Below are 17,469 nucleotides of genomic sequence, written 5' to 3' on the forward strand. Positions count from 1 at the left end.
CTTGTTTCTCAGCAGTGCTGTTCTTCAATTCTCATTTGTAGCAACTTTCAACACTGATGACTGGAAACAAAAATGAAAGCAACATTTTTTTGATGGAGTTTCCCCTCCAGTGGAAATGCCAATTATCACATGATTTTCACAACAGCTATTAACATTGGCAACACTGCGTATTTAACAATGTGCATGTCTGTGGTTCTATTACAGTAAATTGGCTAGATCACAGTCGAACGTTTAGAGAACAAGGAGTCGATGAAAATGAAACACTACTGTTGAGACGGAAGTTCTTTTATTCAGACCAGAATGTAGATTCAAGAGATCCTGTTCAACTTAATTTGCTTTATGTTCAGGTACAGTATGTGGACCAGAAGTACAGGTTCTACCTTGTCTGAGGAAACCTGTGTAGGTTAATCAGAAAAATTTTGTCGTTGGGATGGTCCATCTTGTAGAGTTCCAGTTCTGGATGTGCTTTGATTTTACTTTTTTGTCTATCCCTCCAAGAACACGTGATAATACAGAGGCTTTGCTGATTCTTTTTAATCAAATACTTTCAACCCAATAATGGACACTCAACCAAAAATCCACTGACTTTCACGTCCTTGTCTTGGTTTCCTTAAAATTCATGAATGTCTTCAGTCTTCTAAGTTGTTCTTTTTAGTTCTTCTCCCCATTCCCTTCTTTAGGTGATGCTTTCTCTGTAATACAGAATCTCAGGTCAGTCTTGCAGCCAGCTTTCCGCTTCTTATCTCTTTTCCACCTGATCAGTGAGAGAGCTTCTTCTGCACTCCCTTTCCAGTCCTCAACCCAGACAGCACACAAGGCAGGCAGGCTTCCTGTTCAAAATGGACCATATCATGTAATGTGGTGGGAGTCCACCTCGGCAGGTTCCCCAAACTCTTAGAGGTACTATACATACCTTAGAAAAGCTAAGAGTTTTATGCAGAAGATACTATTTAACTGAAGGCTCCAGTGCAGTTGGCTGTAATGCAGTCTGAAAAAAGTAGGCTTTTAAACTCTTTGTTAAAGTTTTTTTAAAAAGTAAAAACAAAAAAAAAAAATTGGAAGTTCAATGGGATGTTCAGTTGTTATACTTGCAGCTGATTTGAATGGGACTGCTCTAAATTACATTTTAAAACTCTGAGACAAAAGATGAAGATGGCATTGCTTGTAAGACTGCATTACATTATTCAAGTATTTTAGAAGACTGTCACACTGAGCTGTTCTCCTGCCACTTGGATATTTTTCAGGCTACTGTTATGACAGTATGTGTTGATACTGCCTTGTCATTGTTTTCTATGGATAGATAAGCCTTCTATTGCCAGAGCTATAACATTTAGGCCTATGAGCCCTAAATTTAAACAAAAGGAAGGAGAGTGCTGTTTGCCTTCTCCTGTTGCCATTTCTGTAATAGTAATCTGATTTTTACTTACTAGTTATGCAGATCATTTTCCCTGCTATTACAAGGTGGTAAGATAAAAGCTTTTACATGTGTGTTATGTACACAAACATATATATCTGTATGTATGTGTACATACACATAAGTGTATAAGCATATGTTGTATTTTACATACATGTATGGCAGGAAATGGGTGTCAAGTCCTCTTTTTGATGAAAGTTGTTGCAGTTGTGGTTTCAATAAGTCTCTGTAGATATTCACCAGAAAATAATCTAGCCCTTTTTTAAATTTTATTACTCATAAACACATCCAGAATGGAATAATAAAGACATTCAGACAAAGAAGTGTGGTGCTGGATTCTTGGGCCATGTTTAAGCTTTCAAGGAATTTCAGAGATGGAATAGTTATTTTGGCTGTCCCTGACATGTCTTTGCTTACCTCCTATAGGCTCGTGATGACATTCTGAATGGTTCCCATCCTGTCTCCTTTGAGAAGGCCTGCGAGTTTGGAGGCTTTCAAGCACAGATCCAGTTTGGACCTCATGTAGAACACAAACACAAACCTGGATTTTTAGAGTAAACACTTCTAACTTCTAAATTTGGGTGACCTCAAATGTAACTAATGTTGAGTTGTCACAGACTAAATGCATTTTAGTACTCCCAAGCAGAGGTAATCAGATTCAGTGTGTTTTCTGTAGCAATCTCCCTGTGAAAGGAGCCTTATTGCACAAGTCAGCAAACTCAACTGATGAGGGGACCTTTGGCAGTGGCTTATTAGGCAGTGCAGGGCACCAGCTCCCCCCAGGGTGCCAGTTAAATACACAGCTGGATTCTCCAACCACCTGGTAATGTGGGAGAACTGGGATTTTGTTCTTCCTTAGAAGTTTACTTCTGCCTGCATTTAGTAATGCCATGTGTGAATTAAGCGTACGTCAGTGTCGTGGTTTAATGCTTTTTATATCACAGATGTTTGATTTGCTGGGAAAATGAATGGAAAGATGCTTTGTCATTTGAATAAAGTTAGTATTGCTGTGTGTAGAGGTTAAATTTTCCAAACCTTTTAGTGGCATTAGTCAGTTGTTCAGATTCACCCTCTCATGCCGTTGTATGAATAGAGATCTAGAATTATGCTCTTTGTTTCAGACATAGACAGGAGTCCTGCTTACAGGTGACCCATCCTTTAACCTTTATAATGATACTTACTTTACTGCTATCAGCAAGGAAAGTTTAGTTTGAAACTTAGATGTCCCATCTTTCTACTGATTTTGATTTTCTGATTGGTTTGTGTGCAGTAGAATCAACTGAGGACCGGAGTCTGAGGAAAGGAATGTAGGAAGGTAAAAGAAGGCCATTTACTGCGCAGTCCATCAAGCCTTGCCTGCATATGAGGCTCATAGATACCTTAATGGGATGCACAAACCAATGGGTGCATATTTGGTTTCTGTCCTGTTCCACTGGCCAAGTGCTCAGTGCTGACTCTTATGCTTCCTTTGTGAGCCTGAGTCTGGGTTTTACTGTAACTCAGGGGATCACTTTAAAATGGTGGCTTGCTTTGGAACATGCAACACTGCAACACTGGTTGTTTGAAACACTTCTACTTTTGAAAGATTTTCCTGAAGTAGCAGTTCGGTTATGCAAACAAACCATGTGAACGAACATCCTTCAGTTCCAATTAATAATCAGCTTTTCTTTGTACTATCTGTCTGCTACCAATTGGCACATGAACATTTCCTAGTAGAGCTACTGATGTCTCTAAGAATTACGGGGACCCAGTGTAATAGCTTTAGTGTACTCCTGGTTCTTACTCCCTAGAATTGTGACCAGTTACACAACAGTCTTTCTCTGGGATTTGTCCACTGTCTACTTATTCTTCCCTTCTCCCTCCACTCACTCAAGGGTATTCCTGCAGCAAACCATTAGAGTATTACCTCATGACAAGCTAATGTTGTGTCATGGTAATGATTTCAAGAGCTAGGTGTTCCCAGCAATAGTTGTTTTTAATTTTTAAAGCAAACTGCTGTGCAGAGTTCAGTTGCTTAATGTTTTCTAGGTTTTTCTGGGTGTTCTACTTGGTCTTTTCAATGTAAAGATTTTTTTTTTTCTTTTCTGTTTTTTAAGCTCACATATAGTAACTGTGTTTTATGGTGGACTGAAACTGCTGTCTGGATGATATTTCTACTTTGTATTCAATACTAGATAGTTTGAAGTCCATCACAGAATAAGTCATCACACGTATGAAATGCATTATCTTTTTTTTATCCTAATAGAAATGAAAGGTATAAATAACTGAACCACATGTTGGAAAGAGAACGTTACTCCAGTGGAAATCGCTTAGAACTGGAATTCCAAGATTTAGAACCTTGTTATTTTCTGCAGGGAATTTTCTCTACATTTGTTTTATTTTCATTTAAATGGGCTTTGACTGTATTAGGATCAAGCCTTGCAGGTCACTAAGTGTAATTGCTCGCTGTCCTGGTGTATAATCAGTTTCATAAAATTAAGGATTTCTGACTTAGAAGTAATTCTCTTTCTGCCCTCTGTAGAGGAGCCTGCTCTAGAACCATAAGTCCCTAGTCACTGCTTTCTAATTTCAAGTGTACATGTTTATGATTTAGTGTTGTCTGCATTTGGCTATACATAGCGTTCATGACAGCCTTTTTGTGAAATCTCATGCTTTTGTTTTGTGAGTCTAAAGAAGCCAAGCACTCCTGACTCATTATGAACAATATATATAAAGTGTCGATAAATGCTGATTTTTTTTTTTTTTCCCTGAAAATGGCATCTCTCATCTTTTCAGAGAAGTTTTTAGGTTTTTTTTTTTCTTGAAAAAGATTGAGCTTTTTTAAAGTTTCATGCAACTATTTCCTACTTTTTGGTGGATGAACATTGATGCTGTTCAAGTATGAAAGTAGTTATGTTTTATGTAAACCGTATGCTGTAGCTCAGTATGTGAAATACATTTGAGAGGTGTCCATTCACTCACCACTGAAACCTGAACATGCTACAGATTCCCTTAAGGAGAATCTGCCAGCTCATACAGAAAACAGCATGTAACAGAATAGTATTAGTATTTCATAGCATTGTTTTGAAACAGCTTAATTTAGTTTGCCATGTCTGCAATGTTTATATAGAGAGATCTTTTGTATCCTTTTTTGTCATTGATAAATGATTCTTGGCACAGATGAAGATTATTGTCTGCATCTTGTTAACACTTTGGTATTGGTTGTTGGAATTTCCTTGAAGCTCATGCCAAAGTAAATTGTGAAAGCTCTTAAACTATCAAATTGCAAATAGTCCTTCTTTGTGCCCTTCCTCATACAGCTGAAGTTTTGCATTGCACCTACAGAGGTACACTGTGTTTAAATTTGCTGAGAGAATATCTAACAAGGAACTCATACTATTCATATAGAGATAGGAAAGGAGCAGCTAAAACTGCCCATCTCTGCTTTTTATTTCCAAGCATGCTTGGTCACCAATAAGCTCAATTCTTTAATCTAGCCTGTTTTACTGTCTTAAACTGTCTTTTTCAAGAACACTGGATATACCTTTATGCTAATGAAAAACAATCAATATGTTGGCACTCATAATTTTTTTTAAGAACTGTAGGAACAAACAGTAAATGAAGTTACATAAACACTGCTTGCTATTAGATTTTTTTAACTGAGTTCATTGTCCATTGTAATAATGTGTAATTAAAGAGATTAAAGAAGGCTACATAATATATTCCAGGTGTTTTTCCTAACTCCATTAAACTATCTGCTAAATAAAGTGAAACTATTGTTTGTTGCATCATAAAGAAAATATCTTGATTATAGGTAGCATTAAAATAATTTCAGTCTGTTTACAACTAGCATTTCACCCTTCAGTTGAGGTGACTACTTGTCTATTGATTGAAAAATAATGGCGGAGGATACAAGGAAAAAGCATCCGATCTAACTGCCAGCTACATGTGCAAGAGTATACCAATTGGTGCTTAGTGGACAAAGCGCAAAGTTATTTTCTTAACTCTTGCTGCTTAAGAAGTTCCAAATAATGTTTGCTCAGCAATGTCTTCTTAAAGTGTATATTAGTTAACAAAGTAAGTAGACATGCTTAAAAATGTAATGGGCTTGATAGTTTCTCTACATACAGATAGCTGACAAAATTAACTCTAGTTAATAAAAGATGAGAATTGGAAGTGAATTGATACCTATCATTTTTCTATATAAACCCATTTCCAGAATTAAACTGGGTTTAACTCAGGTCTGTTTGTTTTTTGGGTTTTTTTTCCATTTGCCTTGGAAATGAATTTAACCAAACTGGTTTGAACCTATGAAATTCTGTATAAAAGCACTAGCTGTTTCAGAATAAAGGCACTAGCTTTTTAGGATAATAAGCTGTATTCAGCCCTTATCTGCAAAATTAATTTGGCTCTCCAGCCTTCCCCACCCCATGATGTGTCTGTGTAAATAAGTCATGAGAAGAGATATCATTATTATATATTAGTGAGATGTAACTACTGGAGCATTGGAAGGAAGATTAGCAAGGACAGTTGTTCTTACTTTGATTTATATTGCTAGAGCTTTGTGGAAAGAACAAAATGAATGATCTCACTACTGAGTAGTATTTTTGAAGAAAGCACAAAATCCTGTTTTAGTCTTTTGAGTTATTTTGTTTGTTGTCTGCAATGGCAGGCTTTTGTGTTTAAAAACAAAAAAAGTCCACTGAAACAAAAAAAACCCCACAAACACCCATCCACCCAAAAAACAAAACCAAAAAAACCCCCACAGAACAGTCAAGTGAATTTTTTGCCAATCCTGTTTAAAAAAATCCATCCTTCTCAAAACTTGTAACTTTCCATGATAGTAGGTAGTTCTAGCTTTCTGTGTTAATAGTGTGCTTGCTTACTGAATAATTCAAAATGAGGAGGAGGTTTTCCAGTCGTACTTTTTCGTGTTTCTTAATAGTCCAAAGCAGGGGGGATCCTTAGAAACCAATTTTTTGAACTGTGTAAGTTTCTTCAGGCTGAAAATGAACCACTCAATATATGACATAGTTTCGTCAGAGTAGAGTGTTCCAGATGGGAAGGTGCAATCCAGAAAAGAACTGATGTTTGTTAAAGCATGAAGTTGATAATGTCTTCAAGTTGGGGTGATGTTTGGCTGAGATAAAGGGTTTATTTTATTATACAGCAAGGAGGTACAGGTAAGGTGTTTAAAGATTCTGATTAAACTCTATCATGGAGGCTGAACTTGCTTAGTTTATGTTGTATTCTGAGACGCTTAGTATCTGAGCGCTACACAAATTAGGACTGGTTATTTATGACTTTGTTTTTGAGATAGTGGCCGGTATTAAGTGTCCACTTAAATGGCTTTGCATTTTTTCAGTAAAATATTAGTGTTCTAACATTTCTTGGAAGACAGAAAGGAAAAACTTGGTCCTGCATGTCAGTAAATCAAAGTGCTACTGGAAAGTAATAGCAGTGTCTGAACTCAGACGCAGAGCTGGCTCAAGCTTGGATGTCCCTGTCTTCCCCCAGATTACGATGAGTGTATTTGAATTTAGATGTGAACCTCTCTGCTCTGAGAGACATCATATAGTTTAAGAATGGAAAGTGTCCCAGCTATTATTTACTTTTGATGACCTTTCAAAACATGAAGAGCTATTACATGGGGATGTAACTGAAGTGTTTTTCTTAATTATGCAAGGTATCCTCTTGCTCTCACCCTACTTAGCCAGAGTTTTGTTTCATTGTATAGGTATTTTATGCCCATTTTAGGAAGCTTGGGGAACTTAATGCCAATAAAGGAGCATGGAAAGCGTCCTTCCTCAAGAAGGCACCATTAACTATGGACTTGTTTGGTTTTTTTTTCTAGCCTAAAAGAATTCCTGCCTAAAGAATATACCAAACAAAGAGGGGCTGAAAAGAGAATATTTCAGGTAATTGTGAGGCTGAAAAACCTCCTGTAGTTTCACTTCCTTTATAAGAAAAATATGAGCTTTCACAGGTGTATACTCTGTGTATACTTGAATTATATAACTATCAGAAAAGCAAGTGTAAAGAATCTGACAGCTTTTCTTTTCTTTCTTCAGCAGATTTATTGTCCTGATCCTTTTTTCTTCACTGATGATTATTCAGTGTACTTTGTTGAAGGGGAGAGAGTGAATATTCAATATTCTTAAGACCTTTTTCTCAGTTGCATTGAAATGTAAGGATGTGTATTTGTACTAAAATAGAAGCATATTTAGGAAAACGAGTTTTAATTTCATGCCTTCATTATTCAAGCATGAGCTTCAAGTAATACGGAGTTCTGCTAGCTACTGCTTGAGTTCGGTGATGTGTCTGGGAATCACACAGTTGTAAAAGACTGAAGCAGTTGAGTATAAAATGTACTGATACTGTTGGAAGTGGTCTCAGAGTTTGAGTACTGTAGATGCACTAAATATCTGTGCCTACTGAAATACAAGTTTGGCAATACAATATAAGTTGAAAAATTCTGAGGTCAACAGCTGAAATCAATTCATACGGTTTCTAGAAGGACATATTAGTGATCTGTGATCTCAATTTGGGAGGCAAGTTGAAGAGTAGGAACAGATCGCATACTTTGCTATGTCTGTTACACTCCCAGCCTAGGAATTCTGTAACTCAGTAAGCCTGTTCTACCTGGAGCTTGTAGTACTTCCTTGTAGATGAGGGTGTCTAATGCTTTTTCGTATACCTTTAGCTGGTGGCAGTGATGTTGCAGTTTAAGCAAAAAAAGATTCATTCACTTCTGAGTATCACTGTCATGCTGTTAATAACGTGATTTTTGCCCACGTCGAATATGATCTCTGAGTAGTTTCAATCATTACATAATTCAGTGCATGGACAAGAAGTTCATCAGTGAGGGCACTGATGCTGGGCAAAGATACAACAGCAAGGTAGAATAAGCAAGTTGTCTTTTGGAAAAAATTAGCTGTTTCCCTGAGTTATAAAATTCTTGAGTTTGGCAAGTGATTTTCACCAAACGTTCCATCTGCAATAACTACATTTGAGCTCCTTGCTCTTTCGGGATCCTGGTTGTGTTCTCTGTGCTGAACTTGACAGATATGATCAGTCTATGTCCTTGGGATGCAAAAGGGTTTTTGGAGTTGCAGTTGCTCCTCCCAGTGCTCCTCCGTGGAACATAGTCAAGGTGGTAACTTAAACTGGAGTAGGAAAGTGTTTCCCGTGTTCTTGGTGCTCCCCCTGCTGCCATCAATCTGCATGAAAGAGGTGACAATCAGCAGTTCAGAAGAATGTGAGGGGAAGATGGGGTGTGATAGGGAATCCAGCAAAGAGTATTTAAATAGCAGGACATTGGGATAGGATTTTCAGCAGAACAGTCTAGGGTAGGAGAGCAGATGCTAAGATGAAGTTTGAATAGGTAATATTGGTAGTTGTCATTACTTACAGGTAATAAAGTTTACTAATGAGTAAATTGTTTAAATAATAAATAGAAACTGAGTTACAAGACACACCTAGATGAATATTTCAGGATGAAATATTTAGAAAAATCATTGCTTCTTCCTCACCTGTAGAATTTTTTTCATGTGATGAAAAAATTGTAGATAACGGTGCAACTGGCGAAAAAAAGCCCATTGGAAATAGCTACAAGAGATGACAAATGGTCAATTACAAGGCGTGAGGCTCTCATGAATCACAAGTTTTGGGCACAAAGCAGGAATAAATAGTCTGTTCCTGGAAAAAAAATATGGGAGCTGGGACTTTTAAATGATTTTTAAAAGCCAAGTAAAGAGGCATTAGTTGTATGAAACCTAATGGTGTCAAATAGCAGCAATACCTAGAATTTTAAATTGTTTCAGAAGTGATTTAAATGTGCTTGATCTGAGGCACAGATAGAATGGATGATGGTGAAAGAGGAGTGTTCCATTTGCACAGGTTATGTTCTCTGATATGAGGAATTATGGGTTACAGTCTTACTAACATTTCTAGCCAGTATTTTTTCAAATATTCTAATTGTAATGATTATTAACTAAGCATCCTTAAACAGGTAAAAGCTATACCCTTTTTTGTTTGTTTCCAGAAAGCATTATTTCTGCCTAAGTGATACTGAACTCTCGTTACAGGAGCACAAAAACTGTGGTGAGATGACTGAAATAGAAGCCAAAGTGAAGTATGTGAAGCTAGCCCGTTCCCTGAGGACCTACGGAGTGTCATTTTTTCTTGTTAAGGTAATGTAGATCTTGCTGACCATATTGTATGGTTGGTTATGTATTGCCTCAGATTCTGCAATAAGTGAAGGTCAAAGATGTTCTTTCTGCATTCTTTCTGAAAGCAGCATTTGGAAAAATGTGTAAATTACTATGTGGGACAGAATTATAATTTCAGTTTAGATACTTGTCATACTGCTTCTACAAAGAAAGTTGAGTCTGTCATGATTTAATTTCTTTAAATTGACATTTCTTTTTTCTTTTGATTACTAACAAAGTACTGTCTTCAGAAAAACAAAGAACTCATAAGTTATTCCTGTTTTGCAGTTTAATGATGATATGAATTGCATCTGATGAACAACTTAATCAGCTGCATGATCTTAATCCTTACAGTAAAACAGGTCATGGTCTTAAGGCTGTTGAAACAATTTGGTACCAACATACTGACGTTCTGCTGTGAAAACTGGACTGAAGCATGAGTGCCCGAATATTCAGTAACCACTGACATACAATGGAAAGGAAGCTAAACTTAGGCTAATGTTTTCATTCTTAGGTTCCCACAGTTACAGTACAGAATCTTTGTAGGTTGCTGAATATCGATAGGTTGTCTTTTCCTATAGTACTTAGTTATCCACAAATTCTAGTGAAGCAGATAGAAGGTAAAAATACAATGAAAAATGTGCAGAGGATACTACTATTAATACGATACGCTTTGAAAGGATTACGTAGTCTTGCTTCCTTTAAGCAAATATGTCTTGTTAGGCATCATTAATGGTGAAAAGAGTCTCAACTCTCTAACGGAGCTGTTGAGCTAAGTTGTGTATTAGAAACTATACTAAAGTTATGGTATGCAGTTTTCAGTAACTAAAATATTAAAACTAACAAGTATGCACATTTAGAACAAGCTGCTAATTCAGTGGGGATTTGTTAACGCAATGTAGCTGACCTGTATGGTAAAAGGTAAAAATATCTTTGTACTTTTCATTAATATCTTGCTTTCTTTTGTCATAGCTTAAAGCAAACAGTCACTGAATCAAGTAACTGTGTCATGAAACTTCTGTTGGAAGGAATAACTGGTCTTCTTAAAAGTCTATCAAATGATCTACTTTGTAAATAGGAATTGATTCTTTACGGCTTACATAATTTCAGGGGAATGGGATGTGTGGATTCATTTCTATTTTATGATGGATTTTATGTAGCAAGTTGTTAGCTTGGGCCTATGCTCTGCAACCTTGGAAAACTAAAGAGGCAGAATGTCCAACACATAAGGAGATACCAGCTGGCGTCCCCCTTGTGATGTTCTTTATCACAATGGTTAGGGTGTTCTCGTGGATTGAAAGCAACTAAGATTTCAAATCCAAAACGTGGGACAAATTATGGCTGGTCTTGCCTAATTATCAGCCCCAGTGGGCCTTCCTTTCCTTTACCTCTCCAGAAATTTTATAGGGAAATGGTGAGGGCAACCTAACTTCTCAGTGCTCCTGATGCCAGTTTCTCATTCAGCTTCTCTAATATGGTTTTACAGACGAAGTCTTGTGTTTAGAAGGACTGCCATGATTTTTTTTTTAAAGTAACTTCCAAAGATTTGTTACCACAATCCCTAAAATGCTTCTGTTTCCTGCAGGAGGGAGAAGAGTGAATGTCTTTTGAACCGCATAGTAACGATCCAGTAAAGACCAGAACTTCCTAATGTTAATGCATTGCTTGAAAATCACTGTCTGTGACCAGACAAACTGAGCCTGGAGTTTTAAATTGTCCTCGTCTGCATGCCAGTTGCTTCCCTTTGTCAGTATACTCCATTGTGCTTTTCTTTTCTCCTGTGGCAAGTTCCATTTGAATGAAAAACAATCTTCCACACCTTGTTATAGGAGAAAATGAAAGGCAAAAACAAGCTGGTTCCTCGTTTGCTGGGTGTCACCAAAGACTCAGTGATGCGTGTGGATGAGAAGACCAAGGAAGTGTTGCAGGAATGGCCGCTGACAACTGTGAAACGCTGGGCTGCCTCACCTAAAAGCTTCACTCTGGTAATCTTCTTGTATATATTCCGAAGAAGAGGGATCTATGTGGCAAGGAGAAAGGAAGACGGACTTATACTCAGAACAGTTTCTTTAATGTAACTTGTTCCATCCGTAATTTTCTAGCACTATATAGAGTCACTGAGTCCTAAACTAATAAACTGGCCAATATTGCTGTCTAGGGTCAATCCGTATTTTGATGTTTCTAGACAGACCGGTTCCCCAAAAGTACTCTTTAAATCTTTTCAAAAAACACTGTTTAAATCTGTTCTGTGCCTAACCACTAAAACAGTTAAGAAAACATCATTACTCACACCTGCTAAAACCCTTATGGTGCTTGCCATTTGTAATGCACTTTGTGACTTGCAAGATATGAGCATAAACAAAGCTAGATGGTTCATTAATACATTTGATAATTATGGACTTCAAGAACTTTCATGAATGTGATGTTTTGTTAATTATTTGGTCCATAAGAGACCACTGCAACAAGAGTAGTTTGGATATGACAAGGTTATTTAAAGTGGTAGAGCAAGAGACAGCGGCTAGAAAATTATATTCACTTTAATCATGTGCATCTAATTTCCAATTGCATGGGTGATTATGCTTTAGAATAAAATTCTAAAGACTTTTCTCCATCCTTCAGTGACTGAGTCTGAAGTCAGACTAAGTATCTCTTGGTCCTCTGGCATTTCAATTTATGAAACATCTGTGATTAAGCTGCAATTAAAAGCATCCTTTCCCTCTTCCTCACCCCCCATATGATTGGTTTAGAATCTTGGAGCAGTTTCATTTACTGTTGGATATAATAAAATGTCTATACAAAGAATTTTAAAATTTCAATTCTCTCACTCATATTTGGTACTGTTTCTTCATTTATTATTTTCCATTCTCAAAGAGGTTTTTTTTTTTCCTCTTCAGGATTTTGGTGAATATCAGGAAAGCTATTACTCAGTACAGACCACTGAAGGAGAACAGATCTCTCAATTAATTGCAGGTTACATTGATATCATCCTGAAGAAGGTATAGTGTTAAGATGACATTTAGTAAAAATGCAGTAAAAATCACTGTACAGCAGTGCAAAAGCTCAAATGTGTGCAAGCTGCAGTTTTCTTTCTCTTATGAAGTCAGTGTTGTATCTTATGTTTTGATGTTATTTATTTTTACCTTTAAGTAATATAAGCTATTTATGTTTAACTTAAGTGAGTGCTTCTGGAAAGTATCAAGGCTGTTAACTATAGGGGTAGTATGGGTCAGGCTCAGTACAGCACGCTTGGGCTTTGTTTTTTTCTGTCTGGAAGGTGAACTGCTGACTGTGAGTGTGTATCCAGAGAAGAGCTTAAAGCTTCAACTATGGATTTTAAGCTATGGACCAAAGTGGTGAATCACGTGGGAAGAAATGATCCCGTGGAAGCAATATTTAAAACTACATTAAGGACTACACAATAGTGGTCCAGCAGCTCTTGTGCATAAAATGCATCAAAGCTGAGAAAGTTTTTTGGCAAAACTAAAAGAAAAAAAAGAAGTAAAAAAAACCCATTATATTGCTTTAAAAATATTGTGATCAGTTAAGCAAATAATTACATCTCAGTTATGCAGAGAGAGAGATAAAATCTGTGTTTGTGAAGAGGCCAGACTGTCTTGAAACTTGGTTTTATGGAGTGTGCCTGGCAGGAGAGAGGAGAGGCTGATACGTATCTCCAGCATTCAAAGTATTCACAAGTAAATAAGCGCAACAGCAAAAAATACCGGTTTTGCCAACAAACGTGGAGCTGAATGGCCATACTCTAAGCACGTTGTATAGAAAGGTGTGGTGTTTCAAATAGCACCGGTTGCTCCTTGCCAAATTTTTACTTTATTAAGGTTCAACCAAACTACATTGCTATTTGCTGTAATAGATTTTAATAGTAAAAAAATGACAGAAAGTTAAGCAGCACAGGAGAATTTATTGCCTTTGTTCATGCGAACCGTGTAAGATGTAACATCAAATGTTATGAAATCAGAGGTTGATGACGATTGCCAGAATTCATCGTAGTACATGCCTTTTTCTCTGAGGCTGTCAGTCGCAGATTTAATAAATCTTAAATAAACTGCAGGTTTCTACAGATGGTTTAAAACTTGATTCTACCTCTTAAACTTCAAAAGTAGCTTTGCTCTCTAATGCCAAGCGAAAGCAGCCTTTCTGTCTGGATAGCACACAGATGTGTGTATTTCCACTCCCTTCCAGTCCTTTGATTTCTTCTTTACAATCTGCTGACACAGCCAGTTTTAAAACTAATGAATTAGGAACAGGTTAAGTAATAAACACCCGTGATGCTTCATGGTGCATATGAGAAGCATGCAGTTTTCAATTGTTGAGCCCAAGTTATCTCTGTGATGCACGCCTAAAAGTACGGTTTATCGCTCTCAGTTGCATAATGTTAATTCTTGGTGTGTTTTGGAGTGTTCCAACTTATATTGCTCTGATGTGGATCGGTGGCGCATTTTTTTCAGCTAAAGTATTATTGGTGTAACACTCCCCACCCCCGAACCTCTCTTGTCCTGCAGTTTCAGTGATAGGTCGTTAATCAGTTGACAGGAAACCCTGAACTTGAGTAACTTTTACCATTTTTTAATCTAGATATATTTTTTTACTTCACATTAATACGGAAGTAAGGCACAATCTTGACTAGAAACAGGCAGTTTCAGTTCATGCATAAACTCAAACTATAATGGTAAGAACTTCTTTGGAGAAAGTTGGGGGGAGGGGTGTATGGATGTGCGTGAGGAGTTCCTGTTAAATGTACCCAAGGTCATAGTAGATGTTTCTCTATACATATATATGTATATTCAGACTACAAATCACTTAACAAGGTGGAAAGCAGACAGTATCTTTGCACTAGGTCACAAGTAGAAATAGGCTGTTTTTACAAGGCACTACTTTTATGACTTATGGTAGTTTCCTGTTGTTTCTAGTGGTTTATACTTACTCCTCTTGTGTATATTTACCTCCCTTATACCACTATAAAAAACTGCCTCACAAAATCAGATGTGCAGACTGTCCAGAAGTTTCAAGTAACTATCGTAAAATAACTTGGATTTGGCATTAAATTTATCATCTTTTCTATGGATATGTATTTCCTAGTGGTAGGCAGCACCATATAGTAACATTTCAGGATGCTAAATATGACTCGTAGCTGAGTTCTAGTTAGCTGAGTCAGTCTGATGTTCCTGAGTTAGAAGAGAACGGGAAAGGGAATGGTACGTGTCCTATCTGTGCCGGGATTTGCTGTTGTTGCGTATCACTCGGTCCTCAGAACATTTTTTTTTTTCTGTGAGAAAAGACAGTATCTCAGCACTTTCTTTATACCACTTTGTTCAAAAAGGCACCACTAGGCTTTTTTCCTTTATGTACTTAATCTGCCAGGGCTTAGAACATCTACTGGTGTTAGATGCTGAAGGGCACCTCTTCTGAGGTGGAGGTTATATTGTCACACACTGCCAAAAAGTGTGGTGTTCAGCATTGGACAAGACTCTGCAAATGATTCAACTAGGTTTCTGAGAAATGGCGAGGAAATGGTGGAGAGAAAGCAAAAAGCGACACACATTGTTTAACTTTTTCTTTTTTTTCCCCTCCAGAAACAAAGTAAAGATAGATTTGGGCTTGAAGGTGATGAGGAATCAACCATGTTGGAAGAATCTGTGTCACCCAAGAAGTGAGTGTATACAACAGGAGGAAATGCTCTTTATTTAAGAGTGACACCTTTTAGCTGTGGCAGCTTTTTTCAAATGAAATAGTATAGTTATTACTGTTAAAGAATAATTTCCTACAGGGTATTTTAACAGAAGGAAGTACTATCCCCAGGCAATTCAGCAGGCTCCTAGCTTCATTTGAGGATTGCAGAGCAGGATTTGTCTTAAAATTGTTGGTTAAGGCAACCAGCAGTAGTACCAGTTTGTGGTAGCTTGATCCTTGACCAAAGGAACTCAGGCCATAATTCAGTAAAATGCTGGGGAGGAAGTAATGATGCAGAGCTGAAAACGTCATATTAGATTTTTGATCTTCATGTGAACACTGAGGATTTACAAGGTCTTAGTTGCTTGTGTCTGCTAGGTCCATGGCTTCCAGTAAATTTGCCTCCTGTCAGTTTAATAGTACACTGTGTCATGAACAGAGCTGACTTATTTCACCAAACCACTTTAGACAAACCAATCATATGTCCGGTGTGGGTAAAGGTAAGGTTTTGGTACTAGTAGGTCAAGCTATGGTTCTGATGGACAGTATGTGAATATAGCAAAAAGCAGAACTGTAGAGCTGGCCATACTCTTGAAAAGGAATATTAAATCTTTCCTTGCAGTGAAGAAATAGAAATAGGTTCGTGACGTTATAAGCTGTAATGAGCCACTCAAGCCTCCTCTTGGAACTCCAAGGATGGCAGTGTCAGCAGTGTGTATGTGAAAAGTCTATTTGATTTATTGTTAAACGTATGGTTTATAGGAGATAGACTTATTAGATATTTAATGTGGCCTTATGTGAAATTTCAACTTTTGACGAATCACACATGTTCAGATGTGCTTTCTTTTGACATTGCCCTTTCCAAATCACTTCCAGAGTATACTGTTAGCTAAGTGCTGTGCAGAGAAGCCCAAAACTTGTAAAAGATGAATACAAGATTTTTCACAATTGAAATTACATTTTTCCCCAGCAGATTGTTGTTGTTAAAGCCAGAATTCCTGTCAACGCTTCTTGCTGTTAAAGCTTGAACCATATTTAAGTATGAGCAGGATATCTGGCAAAGTGGTTCATGACCATGGATGACAGTAACTTTATTATTCTTGAAAGTATCGTGCCTCCCTGCCCATTATCTGATAGGCTGCCAGATTATTAGCAAGTACTGTGTGTGCATGTGTGTATAAAGAGGGAAGAAAGAATGTTAGTTTTTATCCCAAATCTAGGGATTACTTGCAAAAGGCATCTCCACAGGGTTCATGCTTCCATTTTCTATTGATCCAGTCTATGATACAACTGAAACAAAGCAGTTGTTATGCTGTAAACCTTGTTCTGGTTCTGTCTGTCATGCATCTTAGGGGGGTAAAGCCATTGTACCACGTATACCAAAACTGCACATTGCCTTCTTTCCTTAGTGCCTGCTCACTATTAATATTTGATCTGCCAAAAGCCCCAGATTAAATTTTTTTCTAATATGGTAGAAAATGGTTAGAAAAAAAGACTGTAAAGTTTTCCAGCTTCTCCAAATGTTGTGAAATGCAGTTTAAAATCCTAAAGGAAGAACATCCGGCAGGACTTGATTTGCAGGAGCTAACTAATTCTCTCTGTATTGGATTTTTCTTTTTTGTGGTTTTTTGTTTTGTTTTGGTTTGTTTGTTTGTTTTTAGATCTACCATCTTGCAGCAGCAGTTCAACCGAACAGGGAAGGTGGAGCATGGCTCTGTGGCACTACCAGCTGTTATGCGTTCAGGGTCCAGTGGCCCAGAGACTTTCAACATCGGCATCATGCCTTCTCCCCAGCAACAAGTCACAATTGGTCAGATGCACAGAGGACATATGCCCCCACTTGTGAGGAATCTCCTTGTTTTGTATTTGAAACTTGTATTTGAAACTTTTTTTTTTGCATTTGAAACTTCTCTGTGCTGCAAGTAGTCAGAAATAGCATGTTATACAAATTACTGAGAGCAGGAGGAGAATATTGAGCATGACTTCCTGGCTGTCCTACTGAATGTAAGTTTTGAGCATCCCTGAAGTATTTAGTGTATCACATTTTGACTTATTTCCTCATTTTCCTTAAAGCCGGCTCTTCCAGCCTTCTCTTTACTTCTAAGTAGTTAAACTAGTATTCACAGGTCAGAAAAGAAGGTTTAAAGACTAGCAAAAGTAAGCAATTTAAAGAAAAAA

At 37.3% G+C, this 17,469-nt stretch overlaps 1 protein-coding gene across 1 annotated transcript in view; it reads left to right on the top strand.

Moving 5' to 3' along the window:
* The window catches only part of TLN2 (talin 2), a 175,042-nt gene that overhangs the window by 59,444 nt on the left and 98,129 nt on the right, over positions 1-17,469 (top strand). The window contains exons 7-14 of the mRNA XM_009330049.1: positions 205-347; positions 1,841-1,968; positions 7,248-7,311; positions 9,481-9,585; positions 11,433-11,588; positions 12,498-12,599; positions 15,195-15,271; positions 16,953-17,133. Of these exons, the coding sequence (XP_009328324.1) occupies positions 205-347; positions 1,841-1,968; positions 7,248-7,311; positions 9,481-9,585; positions 11,433-11,588; positions 12,498-12,599; positions 15,195-15,271; positions 16,953-17,133 (956 nt within the window). The remainder of the gene's footprint in view (positions 1-204; positions 348-1,840; positions 1,969-7,247; positions 7,312-9,480; positions 9,586-11,432; positions 11,589-12,497; positions 12,600-15,194; positions 15,272-16,952; positions 17,134-17,469) is intronic.

Source organism: Pygoscelis adeliae, unplaced genomic scaffold (assembly GCF_000699105.1).
Source record: "Pygoscelis adeliae isolate BGI_AS28 unplaced genomic scaffold, ASM69910v1 Scaffold298, whole genome shotgun sequence".
Taxonomy (NCBI): domain Eukaryota; kingdom Metazoa; phylum Chordata; class Aves; order Sphenisciformes; family Spheniscidae; genus Pygoscelis; species Pygoscelis adeliae.